Source organism: Canis lupus, chromosome 2, assembly GCF_003254725.2.
Source record: "Canis lupus dingo isolate Sandy chromosome 2, ASM325472v2, whole genome shotgun sequence".
Classification (NCBI taxonomy): Eukaryota; Metazoa; Chordata; class Mammalia; order Carnivora; family Canidae; genus Canis; species Canis lupus.
The window spans coordinates 49,986,009-50,012,918 of record NC_064244.1 but is presented as its reverse complement, the minus strand read 5'-3'; the positions used below and the strand labels follow the sequence as shown (position 1 = coordinate 50,012,918).

Genomic DNA, 26,910 nt, shown 5'->3' with positions numbered 1-26,910 from the left:
ATCTCTTACTCACTGGTAATATTAGCGCTTCTTATACTGCTGATTTTTAGTGATGCACCTAGGAAAATTTAAGCTGTCCTAACCATCTGCCCCTCGCACACCAAAACCCCCTCAAATGTTTTCTCTAGACTCACCATTCGCTGAAGTTGGCTGGTCTGTAATCTTCCCCTTTCACCTAGATTTGTTTTCCACACTATATCCAATTTTCCAATTACTGTTACTCCTTTAATGATGCCTGCTTTTTCTGCAAACTCTTTCTTGGGTTTTAGGCAGTACAAATACTGGCGTGTATCCATTGGCTGCAAATATGCTCTTGACCCAAATGTAGTTACACTGAGAGGGGTGGAGAGAAGAGAGAGAGAAAATTCTCTAGAGTCTTTTAAAAGAAAAACCATGGCTGTGACTATTCCTTTGGACAGGAACTGAGATTTACCATCCAAATATCTTAAATAGAACAGTTCAGTGGTTTCAACACAAATGAAAAATGACAGAACTGAGAGGATTTATTTTCTTTGAATTTTTTAGATGATATGGAAAATCTTTAGGTTCTTTATAATAGAATGCAATATATTACCTAAAATACTGGATATGTATCAGTTAACTGAAAAAATGCAATAGCAATCAAACCCAAAGTATCCTGTCCCGGTTCTCTGTAATTACTAAAGAAAGTCATCTAGAAGAAAAAACATACCATTATAAATGACATGATCATTTTAAAAATAAAAGATCAGAGAAAGAATGGAAAGTTACTGTTTTCTTTAGTGGGGATATAGAAGGCTACAAACTTTACTGAATTGAACCATCATAATAAAAGGTAAATGTTTCGTTCTTGGTGAATAAAATCAGGTATTTTCCAGATATTGCCTTTTTATCCTTATTAACATCAACTTTATATTTATTCTTCCTTTTTAAAATAACCTACAAAAAGACATACGTATTTCATTTCTGCAAAACAAAACAAAAAACCAACACTAGATCTATTCCTATGCTCACTCCTTTTAATGTTGACAGATTATTCTTAAAGCTCACCCTTCATCTTTATCCTTTCTAACCTCTCCATCATTCCTTCCTATGCCTCAGTTTTACCATTTGCAGGAAAGGTTGAACAGTTTCAGATTTATGTCTCTGAATTATTCTAGAAATTAAAAGACTAAGTGCTTCAAAAAGTAAAATATAAAATGCAAATGGTTAGGATCTTTATTATATTTTTATGTGGAGGGAAGAATGGGTGAAGCACAGGAGATTTTGGGGCATTGGGACTATTTGGTATAAGAGAGTAAAAAGGTGGTTACATGTCACTGCATTTGTCAAAATCCACAAAAGGTAGGACAGAAAGAGTAAACCCCGAATGTAAACTATGAACTGTAATGAATAAAAGTATTAATACTGGTTAATCAACTCTAACAAATGTGCCACATTAAAACAAGATGTAAGTAATAGGGGAACTATGAGTAGGGGGAGACATGTGAGGAACTCTGTGCTTTCTGATCAATTTTTCTATGCACATAAAACTTCCCTGGGAAAAATAAAGTCTCTTAATTAAAATACAAATTACAAACCATCCAAGAGTAACAAATGTTAGAAGAGTTCACATACTTGAAAACAAACACTTCATAATTCATATTTACCATTCTCCAGCTTGGCTGACTGAGTTTAATTCTGCTACATTGTACATTATAGATGGTTCCAATGAAACTTTCTCCATAAACATGGGCGAGGTTGTAATATTCTGAATCTGGGCTTCGAGAAATACTTCATCAGTCTGAGGATATGAAAAAAATATCCACCAAAGTGTAATGGTATTTAAAATATTTACCTCAACAAAAATATCTGATCTATACGAAGAAAAAATATTAACCACAAATGTGATTAGTTCATGCCTGCAAATCAAAGTTATCATAATTAATGCAAGAAAAGAAATCTCTCATCCTAATGTAATTAACAGGGGCAAAGTCAAGTGTTAGTTAACTGATAATTTGTCAAACAATGGATGGGGGATAACTATAACAGTTTTTGTATCAACATCCAAAACTAGTTATTTAACTGGAATTTCATTCACAGATATCCTAAATCTTTGAGTAGGTTTCTAAACGTTAAAATGTCATTTAGTAGTATAAATATACCTATGTACCTATCATTTCAGTGGTATGTTAATATAATTAGATCTTCATTATAATATTCCATCATAATATGGTTTCTAATGGTCATATTATTTCAATTTAGAAAGTATAGAAGCCACCAGTACAGTGAATAATCAATATATTTTATAATCTTATAGGATTTAACTTTTTATTTAAAGCAATTTGTTAGTGGTCATTTGCAATTTCTTGGTTCATCTTAAATATATATTTAGGGTTAAAAAAATTATGTAAATTATACTTGATAATCATGGAGCTTCCAAATCAAACATAAGGTATTCTGTAGCCTTAGAGAAAGATTTGAAAACTAATGCTGTTTGGCAATATTGTAATGAAGGGGTAATTTAAATATGTAGTTTTATAAAATTTTTATTTTCTAAATTTAGGGATTAAAATTTAGATTATTTATACTAAACATCCTTCTTTTTATGTGATTTGTCTCTTTTTGTGTGTTTATATAACTGAAGAATAGAACTTGGTTCATTTTTGAAATCGACTTATCTAAAAAATAACACATTAAGGATATTCAATTCAGTAAATAAAACGTTTCAGAGTCATATACAGAAATAAAAAAATATAAACTATGACCCCCAAAATTTGGCAGTTAATATAAAATCTAGGAAAATGGAAATCATTTGCAAAATTGTAATAATGAAGTTTAGTGTAATATATTATCTAAAACAGATTGTTTAGGTCTTGGCACATGTGCTCAAATGAAAATAGAAATACAGTGATTTATCAGTTTAAAATAATTGCCACTTAAAGGCATTGTTCTGTTACATTTTCTTAAAAAAAAAAAGGTAAATATATCCCATCAATCCATTGCTTTAAAAAAAAAAATAACCACAGGCCCACATTTCAAATTTAAAAATGCAATTTTCTGCTTACGTTTAGGAAAAGCTTAGATAAAATGAAAGAAAAACAAGCAGCATAATGGAAAATTAAGTTAGTTTGAACAGTTAGTACAAAGTAATTTGACACTTGAAAAATTAAGAATTCTGTGCTACAACATTAAGATGTTGTTATTATGCAAGTCATGTTATTATAAGCAAATGCTGCTTATATTAAATAGAAACTTGAAAATATGACTTTAGCCAACTTGGGAACATCTGAGGTTCTTTTGATGTTTACTTTACCCAAACATAAAACTAAAACCACTGTGCATTTTAAGATAAATTTCAACTAGAGAGTTTGCCTCAAAGAATTAAAGGATGGTAAAGAATCTTATGTTAAGATGTTGAAAATCCCAAGGCTATTTTAAATAAGGTTAACATGCCTCTTTTAAAAAACACCCAAAGGAAAAACAATAAAAATGAGTGCATAATTGTTTCAATATGACAATTTAATCTTCAATCTAATTTTTTTTCCCAGAGAATAAAACAATCAATATAATATAAAAAGTACAAATTAGAAACATCTTTTAAAGTCACACAAGTGGTATTCACAACTAACTTTGTTTTTCCACTATGTTTTGTAAAGAGAGATTAATTAGGCAGAGTCAAAAAGTGGTAAGTAAGAAAAGCATATAAATTTATAATAAAAAATCAAATTACCACAGAACTGAGGTCACTCTAATGGAAAAATAAAAAAGAAAAATTAGAAAAATCAGAATTAAATGTTAAAGAAAAAGAATAACTAACTTTAAAATAAAATGCATTTCTGCATTTTTTTTTAATTTACTAAACAAGACAGCATTAGTAAAACAAGGAAGTAAACAGAAAGTACAAAGGAATATGACAAATCATTTTTCTAAAAAGGTGAAACTGCTATGGTTAAATGAATAGAGAAGAACACTACAGGTGAATATTTAAACAGGAGCAAATATTCAAGGACACATTTGGGCAAGAAAGGTATACCCCATGCGCCTTTCAAGTTCTATAATTCTTTACCTACACTGTAATTCTTCATGGATACTTAGGATGGTTATACACTACCCTCCACAATCAGAGTAATACACACTGTACAGCTTCTCCTTAATTTATCTAATAATGGAAGCATTTTTTCAAGGAGCATCTTCTGTGTTTAGAGTTCCATGCATTACACTTGAGGAAATGCTGGGCTAGACCACATCAGGCAACTGAGAATTTATTCTTTTAATATATTTTATAGTTCATCTTTTTTTTTCATATATATTTCTAAGGCTACTTATTTATCAAGGCTCATCTAAAATGTTGCTTCTTTTGTCCAACCCACTGCTAAAAATACTTTTTCACACCTCTTTCTTCCCAGAGTCTAAATACACTTTATGATCTAGGGGGTGGTGCTTACACTGCAATTTTGTAATGTTTGTCTCCTCCACTAGATTTAAGTACCCTGAGGATTGGGAGGATGTCCAGTTTTCTTTATTTATCTCTCTCTTTTTTTTTTTTAAAGATCTTGTTTATTTATTCATGGGAGACACACACAGAGAGAGGCAGAGACATAGGCAGAGGAAGAAGCAGGCTCCTTGGAGGGAGCCCAATGTGGGACTCAATCTCGGGACCCTGGGATCACGACCTGAGCCAAAGGCAGATGCTCAACCACTGAGCCACCCAGGCGCCCCTCTTTAGTACCTGGCATGGAGCTCTATCCCTATCAGGTGACCCAATGTTTGAATCCTAGTTGCTAATGTCACCAATCTTCCTATTTTAGAAGACTTCAACAAAGTTTCTCATAAATAGAAAAATTTCTCATTTGAGACAAATGTGGGGCTGATAAAAGTCAATGAGTAAGAACTATGGCATAGAATAATAAATATCACCTACTGATATCAGTTTGTTTACAAACTCCTACAAGTTACCTTAATTTTCTAGTTGGGGTCAAGAGAATCTGCTTTGTGCTAGGCCGAATAGTATTTGCCTAATAAGGTAATCAATATCTTAGAGATATTGTTCTAAAACTATTTGTTCACTCTTGGTTGTTAAAGAAATCTCCATTTTCAAAGGTTCAGAATTTCACTAAAATTTTTTTAGCTGACATTTGTTGGCAACGATTTCAGATTATGTTTACATATAATGCTAACTGAAAAAGGCAGCAAACTGTGTTACTATGATTATAAAAACAATACTGAACATAAGTGAGTAAAAACTGAAAGAGAATATGAATTAATAAAAAGCCCATTACTATTTGGTGTGGTGCAATTGTGGGGATTTTCCCCTTCCTTTTTGGGGAGTATATAACTTTTACAATACTATTTATGGAATAACTAGTAATTTTTAAAAACTGTAGGAATCATTCTAAATATTAGTATTATAGAACTATTTGACAAGTATCTTAACAGACCACTACAGTTGCAGCAGAGAAAGACCTAAAATAGTTTAATATGTGTCTTCCTAAGAGCCAATTATAAGAAAAGAGACCCACACATACAGCCCTATTTGTTTCTAATTTTCAAATGTATGTATTCTAACACTAGTTATCTGTCTTCCCTCATGCTATGGATGAAATCTTTCCTAGCAAAATGATACATTAAGATCACTTAGGGCACCTGGGTGGCTCAGTGGTTTAGCGCCGCCTTCAGCGACAACAGTTACATGAGTTACATGTGTATTTACTTCAGCCTGGGGTGTGATCCTGGAGACCCAGGATTGAGTCCCATGTCGGGCTCTCTGCATGGAGCCTGCTTCTCCCTCTGCCTGTGTCTCTGCCTCTCTCTCTCTGTCTCTCATGAATAAATAAATAAAATCTTAAAAAAAAAGACCACTTAGGGATCCCTGGGTGGCTCAGCGGTTTAGTGCCTGCCTTTGGCCCAGGGCGTGATCCTGGAGTCCCGGGATCGAGTCCCACATCGGGCTCCCAGCATGGAGCCTGCCTCTCCCTCCTCCTGTGTCTCTGCCTCTCTCTCTCTCTATGTCTATCATAAATAAATCTTTAAAAAAAAAGACCACTTAAAATTCAATAAGCTAAATAATCATAATTAAAAGTATTCTAGTAAAACAAAAAAAGCAGAACACATATGTAGTGTGGCAACTCTCCTATCCCCTGAAAAGAAATGTTAACTCTTTAAACATCTAAGGAATCTCCTTGATGAGACTATCCCCCCATGAAATATGTATATTCTTCACTTACAGACTCAATATTCCTTGTGCACTTATAATTCTGCTTGGAATGCCTTCACTGCTTTGACACTTTTATGTTTCCAACATCTATTATTTCCAGACTCTGCTCCAGTTCCCCTTCTCATCTTCTCTGAAGACTACTGTAATATCTCAACTCCAGACTTCCTATAGCACATCTTTTTATATCATTCACTTTAGATTCGCTATATATATATATATGTATATATATATATATATACTAGGTAGTTTTATTATTTTATATACTTGTTTCTTTTCATCTAATTGGGCTCTACCACAGGTCAGATTCCTTATCCTAGACATCTCTTGGTAAGCCCTGCTGTAGTACAAACTTCATATTGAATAAAAACTCAGATGCTGATGGTAAAAATACATACCAAATTTGACATGTGACTACAAATTTCTGATCATTTGGTTAAGGGTAATAAAGACATAATTTTCATTTCAAAATACTGCAATTTAATACTTTGGAACTAACATTTTAATAAAATGTGAAATTTTAAATTTAACAACTTAACTGTATGAAAGACAAATTTTTTGAAGGGTTAAGGGGCCCATTTGGAAATCTGTTTTTTCTGGAACTCAGGAAGCCAAAATAAAGTAGAATTTTAATTTATTTTTATTTTTTTAATATAGAATCTTTAAAAAGAAATTCAAACAATAAAACCTTTATCCTACGGCAAAGTCTATTTTATCTCTTTTGCTCAGATAGAAGACAGATTATCTTCTATTCTGAAAGTTACCATATTTCTGTATTTTTGCCAAACTTGTTTCTCCCAAAAAGTATTTTAAGCCATTCACCGAACTTAATTACCAAACTGCAGCTGACACACTGATTTCCCAGCACAAAGAATTTAATTTGCTGAGCTGTATTTGTCAATATTTTCCAAGAATATTAAATCATTTTTGCAGGGTTAGAATGACTACTTCAATTTTTATGGTGTCAGAATCACACTGTAGATATTTAATAGATTGCTAATGTTTTTAGACAGTAACAATAAACATTAAAGGATGTTTTGGGCAATCATTTAATGAAAGGAGGTGAAAGCCTCATGAAATTAACAAGAATAAAATTTAAGATATATTGATTCTATGTAATTTAAAAACAGCAGATTAAAAGATCTATAATGAAATGATTCTCTTTTGATTGGACATTAGGTTCATTTTTCACAAGTAATTCATAATCCTATGGGCAATTTACTTTAACATGAAATGAAATGCAGTACATTAGAATATTAGTCAAGTAAGATCTTACTGTTTAATCTCAATTCCCATTAAGTGCCCAACACTTACCTCTGCATTATAAAATTTGGTTTTCACATCCAATGGTTTGAGAACCTAGTTGAATAAAGCATAACAATCAGAAGAGATTCTCATTTGATCATTTATTTTTGTTTGTTTTAAATCATAGGGCTTAAATCTGTCAAAGGCATTTTCCAATTGTAATTGTAAAAAACTTTTTTAATAGGTATGCAATAGTTTTTGCAAAACAAAAAACAAAAAACCCCCCAAACAATCCCAAATACATTTTTATTTTTTTTTATTTTTTTTAAAGTATCATTCTTTTTTATTTTTTTTTATTTTTTTTTAATTTTTATTTATTTATGATAGTCACAGAGAGAGAGAGAGAGAGAGGCAGAGACATAGGCAGAGGGAGAAGCAGGCTCCATGCACCGGGAGCCCGACGTGGGATTCGATCCCGGGTCTCCAGGATCGCGCCCTGGGCCAAAGGCAGGCGCCAAACCGCTGCGCCACCCAGGGATCCCCCAAATACATTTTTAAAAGACAACCATCATTTCTTGATTGGATGACAGTTACATGAGTTACATGTGTATTTACTTCATAATATTTTGCTAAATTGAATACATGTATTTTATGTATTTTTCTCTATATGTTTCACAAAATGTTCATTAAAATAAGCAGATAAAATTTTTTTCTTTTAAAAGGCACGCAAAATCTTAAATAAGTGATAGAGCAAAGCAATAGCAGAAGTTTTCCCTTTCTTAGAAAATTTTATTTTTCCAAGTAATCTCTATGGCCACCATGGGGCTTGAACTCAAGACTCCAAGATCAAGACTCACATGCTCCACCTAATGAGCCAGCCAAGTGACCCATAATAATTCTGGGTACATTTATTTACATTGGTTTATTATTCTTACTGATAGTACTTTTTCTTCCACTTAAAAACAGAGGTATGAAAAATATATATATAGCATACTATCTTGATATAATGTAGAGAGTTATATACAGTCATCTCATCCCTTCTTGCACCCACTTACTGGGTTAAACCAGTGGTTTTTAACTGTTTTTAATCATGGAGTTAAAATTGCGTATAAACACAAAACTCTACCTACAATTTTGGTTCCTCATGGAATCCCGGAAGGAAGCTTGGTCCACTAGTCCCAAGGCAATAATCTCTCATTTAAATATTTCTTTAGAAATTTGATACGATTTATTTTAATTTATCTGGACTTCACACTCATTTTAACTCTCTTTTATATTCTTCTGTGCTTTGACATGGCATAAAAACAGCACAATTTTTTATGGATAAGAATCTTTAAGTGAGGGGTGTCTGGCTGACTCAGAAGAGTGTACAACTTTTGATCTTGAGGTCATGAGTTTGAGGCCCTCATTGGGTATAGACATTACTGACAAAAAATAATAATCTTCAAGTTAAATATTATACTGACAACGATAGTGCTTTATTTAGTCTGACTTTAGATTTCTTGTAATATAATATGACAAATCCAGACATATGAAGCTATTTGCTTTATTTGGAGCCTGTTTTCACTGCAGATAAATAGGAATAACTTCATAGAGGGGGAAAAAAGTCATCTAAAAACTATTTACATTGTCATATTCAATACCTGAAATTTGAAGAATTTTCTAAAATACATTTTTTCTCCACCCTGAGTTGTATAGCTCACTGCACACACCAAGCTGAAATAGAAAGATATCTCTGAATCATCTTCAATTTTATTTTTAAATAATAAATCTAAAATACTTCAATTCTACTCACAAATTTGGAAAATATGACTACCAAAGATGTGAAAATATAGCCAAATGAGTCCACAGTAGGAAAAAATGAGGTTCAGTGGAGAAGAATTCCATGAACAAGAAAGCTCTGATTAGCCATATATCATGGTGAAATATATTCCAAAACAAATCCCAGAATAACCAAATAGCTGAATGTACAAAGTAAGTTCATATAAACTAGAAGAAAAATACATGAATTAAAAAAAATTCTTGGATGAAAAAGACTTTTTAATATAAATAGGCAATAGAAAGGAAAAGTCTTAGAAATTTATAAATTGAATAAATGAAAAACACGTTAAAACAAAAAGCAAAATACAAAATGGGACAAAATACTTCTAACAATATGAACAGAAATCTCATAAGCAAAACATTAGTAGCTTTCTCAAGATAGGAGGAAAGGATACATAGATATATTGCAATATTATAAATAGCTAACAAAAATGTGAAAATATTCAGCCTCACAATTAGTCAAAGAAATACAATAGTGAGATACAATTTTTCTACCTCTTAAGATTTGAAAAAAAAATTATTTACAGGTGTTACCAGGATTGATGAGGGTTTAGAGAAAGGAACTCTCTATACACTGTTAGTCGTTACAGGAGATTTAGAAAATAAGCCTTAAGAGTCTTAAAAATGTTTATATGTTCCTATAGTAATGCTTCAAGCAATCTACCACAGGAAATACTAAGGCGTTCATCACTCTGCTACTTAGAATAGTGGGAGACTAGAAATAATCTAAAATCCAACAGTAGCATAATCAAATTAAAATATATGGCTCAAGGATGTAAGATAAAAATATCTTGGGGCAGCCCCAGTGGCCCAGTGGTTTAGCACCACCTTCAGCCCAGGTTGTGATCCTGGAGACCCCAGATAGAGTCCTACATTGGGCTCCCTACATGGAGCCTGCTTCTCCCTCTGCCTGTGTCTCTGCCTCTCTCTCTCTCTCTCTGTGCCTCTCATGAATAAATAAAATCTTAAAAAAAATTTCTCAAAAATAATGTTTTCAGGGATGCCTGGGTGGCTCAGTAGTTAGTTAAGCCTCTGTCTGCCTTTGGCTAGGGCATGATCCCGGAGTCCATGGATTGAGTCCCACACTGGGCTTCCTGCATGAAGCCTGCTTCTCCTTCTGCCTGTGTCTCTGCCTCTCTCTGTGTCTCTCATGAATAAATAAATAAAATCTTAAAAAAAATAGATTTTTATTTTAATTTTTACATTTGTTAAATTTTACTAAAAATTTATTGTTTATTGAAGTGTATTAAATGTGTAAAATCCTCCATTTATTTATTTTTAAATGTTTTATTTTTAAATTATTTATATTTTTAAAAATCCACAGGGAGCCTGATGTAGGACTCGATCCCAGGACCCCAGGATCATGACCTGATCAAAGGCAGATGCTCAGCCACTGAGCCACCCAGGTGCCCCAATTATAAAAATCTGTAAAAAATATAAAATTAAAAAAAATTTTTATAAAAAAAAAAAAAAAGAAATAACAATTCTCTGTTAGACTGTGGGGTAAGGGGGACAGAGCTGACTTCATGGAACTCATACACTATTTTTTCTTTTAAGAGAGAGGCAGAGACACAGGCAGAGAGATAAGCAGGCTCCATGCAGGGAGCCCAACGCAGGACTCGATGCCTGGTCTCCAGGATCAGGTCCCAGGCCAATGGTGGCGCTAAACTGCTGCGCTACCCGGCTGCCCTGGAACTCATACCTAATGGAAAGGACAGGCACTATGTAATTAATTTTAAGTAGAAGACCAAAAAAATTACAAGTTGTCGATGCTATAGAATACATTAAAAGGGGTATTTAGTTTAGGAGGTCAGGAAACCTCTTTGAGCAGTCATGGTGAATCTGAGACTTGGAGAAGTGGAAGTAAGCTAAACAAAAGAACACAGGCATTCATTCCTTAAGAAGGGGAGAATATATTTCAAGGCATAGAGGAGTGCAAAAGAAAGAGACTTCCAATATGCCTCAATATAAGAAGGGAGAAGTGAGAAAAGGTTAAGAACTAGAGTGACTGGTTAGGATTAGTTCTAGAGAGCTTCCTAAAGCCAATACAGTCAGAATTTTCTAAGGGAAGTGGTAGGTCACTGAGGAGTTGAGTGACTTATCCAAGACCATGTAGTAATAAATGATGAAGCTGAAATTTGAACTCTTTAAATTTTGCCTCCGAAGCTTATGCCAACAACAGAATATATGCTAAGAAGTGCTTACAAAAGAGTTGTCACCAAAATGAACTGATTAATAGCTAATATTATATACTTAAGTCAAGGAAGAGAGGCAAAAATGGTGACATAAGTGGAGATGAAGAAGGGGGGATAATGACATATAGTTAGCAAGAACTAAAAGGACTTTGTAAATTGACTGTGTGTGTGGATGGTAAGGCAGATGAAGTCTAAAATTACTTTCGATGGGTAAAATTTTCATATTTGCCTCTCAAAGAAAAATAGAGCATTCACATTCAAAGACATACATAGGCCAGGAATATAGAATTTGAGGGTTTTGTTTGTTTGTTTGTTTTTCTCATAGCTTGTCTTACTTTGGTTCTATATTTCTGAATTCTCAGGGTAGAGTGTATATACACAGTTAAATACAGAACTGAAAAGCTGTAATTTAAAAAATAAATGTTATTAATGTCAGTTGCCAGTATTTCAAAAATAATGAACCTAACTTTCAATCAGAGTGGAAGCTGGGTTCTGAACACTTGCATGTTTTTTTATTTTTTGGATAAGACCATCTATAGATGCTAACATGAAAACAGAAATAAATGAAAATAATAAATTAATATTTTTTCCTTACAAAACAAACATTTTGTTTAAAGTTTATTTGTGATAAGCATGTAAACCTGGGACATTAAATTCCTTCTTTGGTAGGTTTTTAGGCTTGATGTTAAATGGACAGAACACAAAAAGTTCAAATAAAGGCATACGTAAGTAAAAGAACTAGTATCATTTAATCCTTACATGTGTGTTCCAATTTCCTTTACTTCATGGTGTATGACATCATCAATACAACAATCAGGTTTAAGTTCAGCCACTGCGGCATTGGAAGCTGAAAGATTTAAACGCTGAGAACTTGTCTGAAGATCAGCCTTGAAAAAAAGTTAAAAAAAAAATCTGTATGAGACTGGGTAGCTACAGGGTGTGGCTACACCTGTAGAGCAGGAACAAGGAAGTAGGGTTGATGAGTAGCAACACTTCTTGGTGTCAATCTTTCTATACAACTATGAAGCCTAGAACCACGTTGATGGTTCATACATCCACTCCAAATTAAATAAATAAAATCAGCCAGGAAGTAGGGGGAATAGGTAATGGAATATAAACAGTACCAAATGAACACAACCACAGTGGAAGAGAGGGATGGGAAAAAAAGAACTAACCTAAGTAAGTATGGCAAACAAAAGCTAGAGACAAAAAGAATAGTATGTGAACTTGGTACTCTATTACGTGTGCCTGTTCACAGGGGTATGGATTAGCAATTCTGCAACTGTTATGTGTATACTAGGACTAAACAAAAAAATATGGATAACAAGAGAGAAGTTTCTTATCCTTAGAGAAAAAAATGGTGCAAGTAAGGGAACAGAGAAGGCTGCAATGAAACCTTTAGTGTTGAGCTGGAACCTGAGTTATCAATATGAATATACAGTTTTAAAACATATATATAAATGGATATTCCAGAAACAAATATAGGTAGATGAGTACACATGTGCTACTATCTAACACTAAAAGTTAAATAACTATTCAAAAACAGTATTAGATGTTATTTATAGAACTAGAAATCAGCATTAAAGTCACCAACAAAGAGAGGACCACCTTCTCTAAAATAACAACCAGTTGCTTTCTATTGTATTCCTTTTTTGTTTCTTTTTGAACATTTCTGTGATTGTCATAAATGGCATCCTCCCTTAATCTCTAATATAGTGAATTTTTTTTCAGTTAAAAAACAAACAAACGCTATTGGTTTCCAGTTAAACATGGTAGATTATATAAGCATTTTTATTCTCAAAAATGACACTAAGCTGACAGTAAGAGAATTTAAAAAGTACAGATTCACGGTCTCTCTTCTTTGATTCCAAAATTCCGAGAGTTGTAAAAAATTAAAGTTTTGAGAGCTGAAGTAATAACAGCAGTGTAATTGTGAATCTCCCAAGTCATCTCCCAAACCTTGTGTTAGTATAATTAGAAACTAGCAAATGTCCAAACTTCAAATTACCTGTAAGTAGACAAATATCAAAATTTTGCCAAGCGATTTCTCATGCTCTTGTCATGTGTCTTGGCAAAGAATGAGAAGTTTAAGGAAAGAGTAGAGATGGGCCTAACACTGATCTAAACCACTTCCAGAAAGACAAAGCCTATTCTAAGTGTGAAAATACTGAGAAAGTGCATTACTGGAAAGAAAACACTTCAGGGGAAAAAGAGTTAAAAAGGAGAGATAGCTTTTAGAAATGAGTGAAGAGGAAAAATTTAGGACACTACAATTCATATAAAAAGAGAAAATCTGAGGAACACACACTCCCTTCTTCCTCCATCAGCTTCCCCAAAGGCCACCCAGTAAAGAAACCAAACTTTGTTCACAATGCTTTAAGAGGGTGTTTTTGAATTAGGAATATCAAAGCACCTAAACTACATTTCATAGAATGCAAAGCCACGAACAGTCTTCATCTATAGAAAAATACTGTAAAAAGAGGGGCGGGGACGGCTGGCTCAGTTGGTTAAGTGGCCTACCTTCAGCTCAGGTCATGATCCCAGAATCCCGGGATCGAGCCCTGGATCCCAAGCACTGTGCTCTCTGCTCAGCAAGGAGTCTCCTTCTGCCTCTCCCCACAACTCATGTACACTCACACTCACTCTCTAACAAATAAAATCTTTAAAAAATACTGTAAAAAGAAAATAGATGAGAACTGAAATAATTCACTGATTAAAAACTGCCACCCAAAACCAATAGTGAACAATTGTGTACTAACAGAAGACAACTGTAAAATAGTCAAACTGAATTAACTATCTTCAAGAGAATATCTGAAATATGAAAAAATACCTAGAATGAGAAATTTTATTTTTAAAGATTTTATTTATTTATTCATGATAGACACAGAGAGAGAGAGAGAGAGAGAGAGAGGCAGAGACACTGGCAGAGGGAGAAGCAGGCATCATACAAAGAGCCTGACGTGGGACTCGATCCTGGGTCTCCAGGATCACGCCCTGGGCTGCAGGCGGCGCTAAACCGCTGACCACCGGGGCTGCCCAGAATGAGGAATTTTAAATCTAAGACTAAAACTTTTTGTTGTGTTCTTTTAGCATGGAGCTAAAACTTTTTTTAGAGAAGAATATATATGGTTGAATTCAGTAAAGAAAAAAAAGGACACAAATCATATCAGAAATGTGAAATGACAAAATAATAGAATATAACTACTATTAAAATACAATCCATGAAAACTTTTTAGAAATAAAAAATCAAAACTTACCTATTGAAAGGGTCCACTTGCTATCAGAGAAATGACATCAAACAACCAATTCTAAAACATACAGGGAAAAAAAAATCCCCAGGGCCTCCAGGAAAATTATCAAATAACTTACAAGGCAAGAGAATTAGACTGGCATTAGTCCTCTCAAAAACAGCATATATAACTAAGTAACAAAGGAGTAGCATTTTCAGAAATCATATAGAAGGAAAATATAATAAAGAATTTTATATCCAGCCAAACTGTCCTTCAACTATAAAAACACTTTTGAACATTTCAAGGCTCAGAGGATATTACACCCACAAGCATGTCCTGAGCATACTTAAGAAATCCCCATCCAATCAACATGCAAATAAAAATGGGAAGATATGAGAAAGGGGAAAAGGAAAGTGGTCTAAGCAATAGGTAAGATTTGTTAAAGGATGCTATTAAAGACTAAAAGCCCTACAGTAAGCAGTTGAGTAAGAAACAGTGAAGGGGGGAATATCATAAAAGGCATAAATATAAAGGCAAAACTTAAAACAAAAATACAAACTTTCTTAAACACAAAAATTATTTGAAAAATAAGGAATGAAAACATGTTGCGCAGAGAAAAAAGTTATAGCAGATATAACGTAATATGCTTACTATTTAAATAGACAATAACATGATATATTTGAAACCAACCATGTAAACTTATCGATACATGTGAATGGACTAATTCATCTAACAAAAAGATTCAAGATGGCTTACAAAGCCAGACCAAATATGTGTTATATAAAAGAAACATCAATAAAAACAAAATGACTGAGAAAGGCTAAAAATAAAAAGAACAAAGACACACCAGGCAAATAGAAACAGTTTACAAAACGGGGTAGTGATACAGACACTTCAAGTAAGATCTGAGCTGAAAACCATTAAACATAAAAAAGGAGAAAACTTTTAATATTATAAGCCACAATTTGAAACGAAGAACAAGCATCTGTGAATGAAACAGCATAGCCTTTATCAAGCACAAAGTATAAGATATAAATAGAAGCATACTAATAAGATTAACATGTCATTTTCAGTACAATACAGATCAAGTTGACAAAAAAAAAAAAAAAGGAAGTAAAGATAAAGATACAGGAGACCTAACAACACCATCAGTAAGATAAATCTTATGGATCTACATATCTAGCTTTACAATGGGTAACAGAAAATACACTTCTTCTCAATTACACATGAAATATTCATTAAGAATTAATATTAGGTCACAAAGAAAACACTAGCAAGTTCTATAAGTAGGAATAAAACAAGAAAAATATTTATCACAATGCAATTAAACAACCTTTAGATCATTAACCAGAAGGAAAAAAAAAAAAAAAGCTTTTCTATCTGAAAAACCCATTAAACAACTCTTGGGTAAAAGAGGAAATAAATACAAATTAAATTATAGAATTCTTAAAAACTAATCATAATGAAAACACTATATGTTAGAATCTGTAGGATATTTTTAAAGTGGTCAATCAGAAGAAAATTCACTTTTATCAACAGAAATTAAAAAATGAAAATTTAAAAATTAAATCCCCAGCTGAAAAGCTAGAAAAGAACAAAGTAAAAAATTAGAAGCACATGAAAAGAGCTTGTTAAAAGCAAAAATCAATGAGGTAGAGAAAAAAAAACAAGTAATGAAATATAAATTAAATACAAGTAATGAAAATAGCTTTTTTGAAAAAAAATTAAAATACACAAATCAAAAGATAGTTTAATGGGAAAAAAAAGCAAAATTAGGCAAAATAAGAAGTGATCAGGGGAAAATAACACTGAAAGAGCAGAGTTTTTTTAAGAGACAACTTTGCAGACTTGTATGCAAATACTACCTGAAGTGGAGCATTTCCTAGAATAAAACAGTTTAACAAACTGTTATACACTGTTAGATGTAAAAAGTTTAAAATGATCTCCACAGGAAAAAAGTAGAAATGTTACCAAGAAACTTCCCCCATCAGACACACAAGCTCACATGATTTCACAGAATTCTATAAACCCTACAAAAACCAGACAGTCTAAATGCTCCACATATATTATTCATTAAAATGACACCGAAAATGAAGGAAAATTATCTCCATCTTTTATTAAGAAACCGTAATACTGACATCTAAAGCTTTGATAGACAACATAAAAAAGAAAAAATCAGGCCAATGTCATGCTGTGCTTCCTCAGCTATATCCTCTTAAGTTATTCTGATGTAAAAAATGGCTTATGTGTGTATATCATGAATCTGAACATCTTACCTGAGAAACTAAGATAACCCTTGTTGGGCACTGCACAATAAATATTAGCTACTATCATTATTAAATACTGCTGCCTTTATGAAATTAAAACTGAATAAAGCCAACATAAATACATATTTTATACTAAGTATGCTATATTATTACTTTCTTAAATACTGACTTAAATCATATGCACTTGGTGATTTATTCACCTTACAAAAATAATCATTTACTGAAAGTCAAGTGTATGCCAGGAAAAAACTTTATATTCTCAAACTTCTCAAAGTCAGACCTTTTCACAATCAATATAGAGGCTGGCCAACTTTTTAAAAGGTCAGATAGCAAATACTTTGGACCTCACAGGTCATACAATGTCTTTGCAACTCTACAGCTCCTCAGTTGTAGCTTGAAATCTGTCCTAGGTAATACATAAATGAATGACTGTGGCTGTGTGCCAAAAAAACTTTACTTATGGACATCAATCTCTGCATTTTCACATCACAAAGTAATAAGATTGTTTCTTTTGGATCACTTGAAAATGTAGAAACCATTCTTAGCTCAAAGGCCTTATAAAAACAGGCAAGAGACCAAATTTGGCCTGCAGGCTGTTGTCTCCCAACTCATGATTTAATAAAAGGCAGAAACTCCATCCCTGTATGACAAACATACAAACATTTATGAAAATTTTGCATCTAGTTTCTGGTAGTTGGGTCATATGTGAAATTTGGGATACTGGCTCTCTAAGGTTCTTTTCAATTCTAAATACTTGCTGATCACTTTAAAACTCATTTTAATTGGACTTCCCTTTTGGCAATGCTCTAGTAACATAAAGTTACCACATAAAGATCCCCTTGATGACTTCTCCCGACTTACCCTAAATCTTTACTTTCTTCATGCCCTTTCTCTTTCTGAATAAATTTCAGTCTCTGGCCATTCCACCCTGAACGCACCTGATCTCATCTGAATACATTTCAGACTATTTAACTGAGTTGCATATTTTATCACTTGATTTCTAAATTACTGTGACAATCTTCAAACTGGTATATTTCCTACAAAGCAACCCATACAGTGCTTTCCTATCCGTCGTCCAACACAGTGTGAATACCTTTGCTCAAGAGGTCCCCACTGACTGCCCACTGCCTTAAAAAAAAGGGGGGGGCCCCTAAAACCTTTAGCGATAACCTGGCTTTCAAGACGCTCCACTTCAGGCTACGACACATCTCTGTAACTTACCTACTTCTTCTATCAGTTGAATTTTGCTCACTGTTACAAAGAACACATTATGGATTCCCATGCCTCTGCTCCTGATTAGCATGTACTTCTTTTTCTCTAAATCCTACCACTCTTTCAAGATCCTGTTGTGTTTCTCCTCCAGGAAGACTTCGTGACTGACATGATCCTCTGTGATCCTCCCCTTTCAAATTTTACTGTGTTAATCACAAATTATTAATAAAAACTTGAACCTTGGTCTGCTTTGTCACCCTAGCAATCACAACCTTTGAGAATAAGGAAAAATGATTCTGTGCTTAGCATATTATCTTATACCTTTAAGGGTTGAATTAATGCCTGCTGTTAATGAGAGTTAAAAGTCCAGTATCAAAATGCATTTTAAGGAAGTTTCAAAAACATAAGAAATTACAAAGCTTATAAAAGCATATACATATCCCAAACAAGAATGCCACTTACTTTTACTAATATATCTTTTACAACTTGATTGCTATCATTATGAACGCTGATATAACTGGAAAAGGTCTCTCCCAAAAATATATTCCTGTAAAATAAAGTACACTTTTAGCCAGAAATTCACCCAAGCTTTAATATAAATATTCTGTATGAGCACCACTAAGAACTTAAGATGGAAAAGAATTTACTAAAGGATAGAAATCACGTGGACAGTCCAGATAGCTCAGAGGTTTAGCTCCGCCTTCAGTCTAGGGTGTGATTCTGGAGTCCCGGGATCAAGTCCCATGTCGGGCTCCCTGCATGAAGCCTGCTTCTCCCTCTGCCTGTGTCTCTGCCTCTTTCTCTGTCTGTCTCTCTCTCTCATGAATAAATAAATAAATAATCTAAGATAGAGATTCGTAAAATACTACTTTAGCCTTCCTTTGTATACCCTAGGCTGCTGATTCATTGTCCTGTATAGCTCAAAATACTGACATATGCTATAAAACATGGTATCTATTATGGTCCTCAACTATTGCACAAACAGCCGTTTCCCTAGACATAAGCCCCTGAAATCAGACCCATGTTAAAAGTCTTATGATTTATTTCTGAAGAGGCTGGAAATGGCGATTTTTGATATAACTTATACCCTAAATCTAGAAGAGACCCAAGTAATCGATCTCAGTATTTTTTACCAATGTGTCTAGTTTTTTAAGTTTTTTAATAACTTTAAGTTATTCTAATATAAATAATGGTTACATGACTACTGGCCTTACTTTGTATTTTTTGTATATTTTATAAGAATACCTATTTATAAATATATATTACACAAAAATCCATAAAAATATTTTACATGAATATATTTCCAAGCTTTCAAGATACAAGTTAATGACCATATTCCGTAAACTGTTTTTAAAAACCTAAAAAATTCCATGTGGTCTTAAATTCTCTCAGTTGCAAACAGACTGAAACCAAGGGCATCTACCTCATTAATAACCCAGAATAAGAGTAAGAAAGGGAAAACTGACAGTTCTTATTTTTTTTTTTTAATTTTTATTTATTTATGATAGTCACACACAGAGAGAGAGAGAGGCAGAGACACAGGCAGAGGGAGACGCAGGCTCCATGCACCGGAAGCCCGACGTGGGATTCGATCCTGGGTCTCCAGGATCGAGCGCCCTGGGCCAAAGGCAGGCGCTAAACCGCTGCGCCACCCAGGGATCCCTGACAGTTCTTAAAGAGCTGACAAGTCTTATAACTTATGTTGGGAGAGGGGCCATGAAACTGAACAAGAAAGTCACTTCTGAAAGACATTTATATTAAATCAGTAAAATAAAAGGAATACATAAAATTTTATCATCCTAGAAACCACTATTCATACTTGGTATTATCTTTTTTTAATTTGCAGGGGGTTAGGAGGGGATGACAGAGGGAGAAGAAGAGAGAGAATCCTAAGTAGACTCCATGCCCAGCACGAGCCCAATACAGGGCTTGATCTCACCACCATGGGATCACAATCTGAGCTGAAATCAAGAGTTGGACACTTTACTGACAGAGCCACCTAGAAACCCCCATCCCTCCCTTTTTTTTGTATCTTATTTTTTAGTTAAAACAAAACAAAACCCAGAATCACAAAGTATAATTTTGGTAAAATCTTTTTTTCTTTTAACTACATAAGTGTGTTAGGATGAGTAATTTTCCATTCCATAGTTATTTTATGAGAACATAATTTGTAATGGCTTTAAGTAATGTTGCATAGTTTATATCAACATATTCTTTTTTTTTTTTTAAAGATTTTATTTATTTATTCATGAGAGACAGAGAGAGAGAGAGGCAGAGACACAGGCAGAGGGAGAAGCAGGCTCCATGCAGGGAGCCCGACGTGGGACTTGATCCCGGGTCCCCAGGATCAGGCCCTGGGCTGACAGCAGTGCTAAAGCGCTGAACCACCCAGGCTGCCCTCAACATATCATTCTTACCCAAAATTCTGTGGTAAAGTCAACATTTCTCCCAACATTAAAATTTCTGCACCATTTACAGTTGAAGGATCATCTCTCATGAGTTGGTTAAAGAGATCTCCTATAGAAAGAAAAACATAAATTCTAACTTAATCTTGTAAGTTTTACTTCCATAAAGAAATAGCTAGAAGAAATATTTTTTAAAAAGAATCTTAACAAAAATTATATCATAAAAATCTAATTTATAATCTTTACTACAACAAATGCATGCCAAGAAATTCTAGTTTCATAGAAAATGAACACTTTAGAAACAAAGGCAAATGAACATCATGAGATAAAAAATATATTTAGTGAGCACTAATAATTTTAAATAAAGAGAATGCTAATACACACATTGATGGAACATTTAAGGATAAATAAAATTTTAGTGTCATGACTATGAATGTATCCTTACTAAAATTAAAAGTTTCTTGTTGCCATGGGATATCAACAGTACCTTGACTTAGAGATTATGGGTGAGATCTACTACTTAGATGGTTACCATTTACATCATACAAAAACTGACAAAGAATGCAGCAAATAATTAGTATAAGACTGGCAAAACTATGTTTATTCCAAGGTAATACAGGCAATCTGTGTTTCAACTTTTCCCTAAGTGTAAGCAGAATAAAGCATACCAGGCAAGTCTTTTTCTTCGCATGTTACTGGAATATTGGTGAATAAAGTAGGCTTAGTTAACCGCATCACTGTGAATTAAGAAAAAAAAGAAAGAAAATATTAATATTGCTTTGAGCTAGTATTCCCAAACTGAGTGTATGGTACTCATCAATTCTATAATAAAATCAAATACAACCTAAAACTCCCTAAATATAATATTAAGTACTTCCAAAACTCACACATCATTTACTAAAAATGTTAATTTATAACAGAAAACCTTATATGATTTACTTAAAACCTAATATATTAAAAAATTAAATGTAAATGTAGAATATCACATTATAGAAAAACTAGAAAATAAAGAAACTTTAAAGCTTAAGGTATATGAGAAAAAGACCTTTTTTTCCCCCCAAAGATTTTTATTTATTTATTCATGAGAGACAGAGAGAAAGAGAGGCGGAGACACAGGCAGAGGGAAAAGCAGGCTCCATGCAGGGAGCCCGTGGGACTCAATCCCAGGTCTCCAGGATCAGGCCTTAGGGCTAAAAGCAGCGCTAAACCGCTGAGCCACCCAGGGTTGCCTGAGAAAAAGACCTTTAAAATAATCTTGAGTGATGTTTTGATTCACCATCTTGAAGATGAAAGAGTAATTTTACAAAAAAAGAATCTTTATAAAGCTTTATCTCTTGGTTCTAATCGCCAGCCACTGGAAGTTCAGTAAGTGGATCTTTATGTATTATTAATTCTGTACAGAAATTACAAAATTATCACTTAATGTACAGCTTTTTAAAATTCCAACCAAAATTAAGATTTGTTCTTGGGACATAACAGAGTGTGCCGAAGCTTAGAAAAAGAAGTAAAAATAAGCTAGGGAAATTAATGGGAAAACAATGAGGAAGAAATGTATTTACCATATATTAAAAGGTAGTCTATAATCAACTAACTGGCTTATTAATGCAAGACCACAGATGTATTAGTTTAAAAAAGATTATTAGGATGCAGAAAAAAAATAAACATGACAAAGTGCTAGCACAACTAGTTAGCTATTTGGAAAAAATTAAAAATTTAATTAAATTCATTTCAAATATCAAATAAATTGCCTATGTATCAAATATTTAACAGGCAAAAAATTAAGCCACAGAAAACTAAAAAGAGTGAAAATTTATGAAACCTAGCCTAGTGAGGACGTTCCAACTAAAAAACAAAATGTTTTTCAATTATTTTAAAAGATTGATCTTTGATCAGATCAAAATAAAGACAAAAATTTAACAGTAAAAATCATACAAACTTGGACGCCTGGGTGGCTCAGCGTTGGGCACCTGCCTTTGGCCCAGGGTGTGATCATGGAGTCCCAGTATCAAGTCCCACATCAGGCTCCCTGCATGGAGCCTGCTTCTCTCTCTGCATCTCTCTCTCTCATGAATAAATAAATAAAATCTTTAAAAAAAATCATAAAAACTTGTAAAATATTTCAGAAAATTAATCAAAGAAGACTATTTCTTTATACTCTATTAAAAATGTTCATTCAAATCAAACCAAAAAACTTTTAAAGACTATTTCCCAAAATGGTCAATTCACAATATAAGTGGTATTTATTAGTATATGTAAACATGTACCACCTAACTACTAACTAGCGATATCATTCATACCAAATTTAGTGCCTTTATCCTGGTTTCAGCCTAAATGTCATCTTTTCCAAAAAAGAAGTAACAGCTCACCTTGTTTTTCTGATAGTCCCTTATATTTATCATGAACTGATATACATACTTATTTATAGCACTCTGATTCAAACTCCATGAGGTTTAGGCTCTTAAGTTTTATATTGTTTTCTGGTTTTGTTGCTTGACATAGGTTCTGGCACATAGTATACTCTATAAATCTTTGCTGAATGCAAGAATTAGCACCTCACCCAACTCCTCAAGTAACTGGCATTATCTTGAAGATGTTGTTTCATGAACTGAGGTCATTAAACAATGTTATATTAAATAGATGGCTGTTGAGGGGTGCCTGGCTGGCTCTTGGTCTCAGAGTCATAAATTCAAGCCCCATGCTGGGCACAGAGCTTAAATAAATAAAACAAAATAAAAACAGATAATATAACTAGATGGCTATTGAAACAGGCAACAGATATTAACCTTAAAATTTCTGAAGTCACTTGTATAACTGGTATTTACTAGTGGTAGACAGTATGCTAAATACCTCACAAGTATCAACACATTTAATTCCCATGACTACAAATTTGGTATCATTATCTACCAAGGATGACACTTGGGGAAGGTAACTTGCATATAAAAGATTACACAGCAGATAGGTTGCAAAATTAGATCTGAACTCAGATAAATTCACTTTGTTCAAAAATAATTCTCTATATTATTAATTATAAGTCTATTTATAGACCTATTGGGCCATAAACCTGCACTGTGATGTCTTACCAGAAACATCCTATAGGAATTCAAAATAGGACTCCATCTCAAACAGTATTAATCAGCTAGCTACCGATTGTTGACGAGGCAGGCACTGGAAGTGGTTGAGGAGGTATTTCTAACTTTCTATTTCGCTCTTTTTTCTATCGAAAGTCGATTAAAATTAAGTACAATCTGAAGGGGATTAAAAAAACGCTCTAAAAATGAGATAGATGAGACAGGTTTTGTTTTTTTTTTTCACAATCCAAATATCTAAGACTCTAAGCTCACCTTTAACACCAAATGGTGCTCTCTATTCCCCTTTATTTTCATTTCAGAAGAAATCTAATTTTAATAAAAATACATTCTCAAGGGAATCCTAAAACACTCTTTTAAAAAAGTGTCCTTGAAAATACCATGTGATTTCACTCATATATGGAATTTAAGAAACAAAGCCAGCAAAAGGAATAAAAAAAAGACTGAGACAAACCAAGAAACAGATCCTTAACTAAAGAGAACAAACAAATGGTTACCAGAGGGGAGCGGGGTGGGGGCATGGGTCAAGCAGGTAAAAAGGATTAAGGTGTGCACTTGTATTGAGCACCCTGTATTGTATAAAGGTGCTGAATCACTTTTTGTACGCCTGGAACTAATATTATGTGTATGATAACTAACTGTAAATTAAATACTTAAAAAAAAAGATAAATTGTTTTTGAGTTTACCCGAACATGTAGCCAACTTATTTCCTTAGTATATGCTCAAACTTCCACTGTGTACAAAAGTCTTAGAAAGCTTAATTTTATGGATTCTATGATTTTCTAGGGGATGAGATAATAAGTAGTGGATAAAAGATAACCCTCCATTAAAAAAAAAAACTTCCCAAACTGGTATTAAAAATACCTGTTTTCTTCATATTTTCAAAGAGGGTAAAAATTAGTGGAGGAGGGGGGATAGCAGTTGGTTAAGAATACTATCATCCTGAAGACTCAAAGAAAACTACTATAAAGCACAGTTTGTCATATTGCCGATTCTGAAACACAAACTGGGAAAGCCCAGTAGTAACTTAAAAGTATGACATATCAAAACACATTATTTCCCGTCTTACAGCAAATTAATGAACCTCGAATATTACATGTAATGTTAGTTGGAAAAGAGCAAATACCAACAAAAAGTAAGGTTTAACAAACCTGGCAGAGGAAATATAAAGCACTGGTTATTCATTTTTAAAAGATGTATTCACTTTATATATTTAGAGAGAGTACATATAGATGGGGGAAAGTCAGAAGGAGAGGGAGAGAAGCAGTGAGCATGGAGCCTGAAGCCAGGCTTGATGTTATAACTCTGAAATCACAACCTGAGAAGTCAAGAGTTGGGTTAACCCACTGAACCACCTAGGCACCCCAGTAAAGCACTGGTTATTAAAAGATAATCTTACATTCAGCCTTCAATGTTAAAAAAGATTCTTGGTCAAAAATTAAAGAGGCGAAGAGAGTATGTGATTTTCAGCCAAGTGCCAAATCACGTAATCACTACGCACAGCAACTAGTGTCATGTGTGGCACCATTCTCATTGGAACTCACAAAACAGACATTTTTATGAAATCTAGGTTTCAACTGTTATTAAAAAAAAAACGTGTGTAAGTCTTCAATAATTTATGAAATTAATGAACTAATGAACTGGGCCAAGTTCAACTTGTGTATACATTTTGCTTGGAAATAACATGAAAGAATTAAATTAGGGAGAATCTTCTTCAAGTTCAGAGTCCTTAACTATTTTCTACAGTCTTGCCTGTCTAGTCTCTGAATAATTTCAAGTTTGTGAACTGTGAATTCTGGGCATTTTGAACACATTATATCAAAGTGAATCATTATGCAGGAGCTCATCTCTGAAATTCTCGAAAAAATGGCCTTTAAGATATTTGATGAATTGGCAAATGAAGTTAAATTCATATGATACCCTCCACATCTTTCGTTTATTGAATTTCACATTTATCTGAAGGTAGAGAGGTTGTCAGGTAAAAAATAATATTATGGTACTGCTACCACTTTCCTAAATAGTAAATGCTATCAGTACTTTATCAAATGCCCTCAGAGATTCACCTTTCTGTACACATTCTTGTGTCCCCAATTATCTTCCAAATCTATGACTTAACAGTGGAAATGAGAAATAGTGCAGAGACCTTCTATTAGCTAGTGCTAGAATCATCAGTCCTAAAGTTCTAAATACTCTAAAAAGCTACAAAGTAGCAGTGGATTCTAAATTCTTAGGTATTAATTACCTAAGTATTGTCTAGGTAGATCAGAAATGGATCTCCCCTTCTTTTGAAATCATGAGCACTATTTGCCGTAAAACTCAACCTTGAGTTTTCCATGTCTGATTGCTCTTTCCTTGCTTCTCAAAGAGGTAGAAAGCAATTGATACAAGTGAGAAAAATTTAAATCTGCCACATATGAAGGCAAAGAAACTTTACAAAAAAAAAAATATATATTTTTATTGGAGTTCGATTTGCCAACATATAGTATAACACCCTATGCTCATCCCGTCAAGTCCCCCCCAGTGCCTGTCACCCAGTCACCCCATTCCCCCCCACCTCCTATTCCAGTACCCCCTGTTCATTTCCCAGAGTTAGGAGTCTCTTTGAAACTCTTTTAATAAAGTGTGATTCTTGGCTAAAATTAACAACTCAGGAAACAATAGATGTTGACAAGGATGTAGAGAAAGGGCAACACTCTTACACTGTTGGTGGGCATAGAAACTGGGGCAGCCACTCTGCAAAACAGTATGTAGATTCCTCAAAAAGTTAAAAATAGAGCTCCCCAAAACCCAGCAATTACATTACTAGGTATTTATCCAAAGAATACACACATAGTGATTCAAAGGGGAATGTGCACCTCAATGTCTATAGCAGCAATGTCCATAACAGCCAAGATGTGTAAAGAACCTAGATATCCACTGATAGGTGACTGGATACAGAAGTTGTGGTATACACATAAAAATGGAATATTACCCAGCTATCAAAAAGAATGAAACTTTGCAATAACATGTATGGAACTAGAGAGTGTTATGCTAAGTAAAATAAGTCAGAGAAAGACAAATACCATATGATTTCACTCACACATGGAATTTGAGACACAAAATGGATGAATATACAGAAAAGGAAGGAAAAACCAAATAAGATGACAAAAGAGAGGGAGGCAAACCATAAGAGATACTAATCTCTAGGAAACAAACTAAGGGTGGTTGGAAAGGAGGTAAATGGGGGGGAAGAGGTAATTTGGTGATGGTCATTAAGGAAGGCACGTGACATAATGAG

The 26,910-nt window shown here is 33.6% G+C and overlaps 1 protein-coding gene across 8 annotated transcripts in view; it reads right to left on the bottom strand.

Moving 5' to 3' along the window:
- TRAPPC13 (trafficking protein particle complex subunit 13) overlaps positions 1-26,910 on the bottom strand; it is a 38,958-nt gene that overhangs the window by 5,841 nt on the left and 6,207 nt on the right. For 5 of the 8 annotated variants that reach the window (XM_025448418.3, XM_025448419.3, XM_025448415.3 and 2 more), the window contains exons 2-10: positions 21,216-21,284; positions 20,560-20,659; positions 18,605-18,689; positions 12,193-12,320; positions 9,061-9,133; positions 7,487-7,531; positions 3,692-3,709; positions 1,629-1,762; positions 135-333 (exon numbers count right to left, since the gene is read on the bottom strand). In XM_025448418.3, the coding sequence (XP_025304203.1) occupies positions 135-333; positions 1,629-1,762; positions 3,692-3,709; positions 7,487-7,531; positions 9,061-9,133; positions 12,193-12,320; positions 18,605-18,689; positions 20,560-20,659; positions 21,216-21,284 (851 nt within the window). The remainder of the gene's footprint in view (positions 1-134; positions 334-1,628; positions 1,763-3,691; positions 3,710-7,486; positions 7,532-9,060; positions 9,134-12,192; positions 12,321-18,604; positions 18,690-20,559; positions 20,660-21,215; positions 21,285-26,910) is intronic. The other 3 variants (XM_025448420.3, XM_025448421.3, XM_025448417.3) reach the window with 1 other exon arrangement.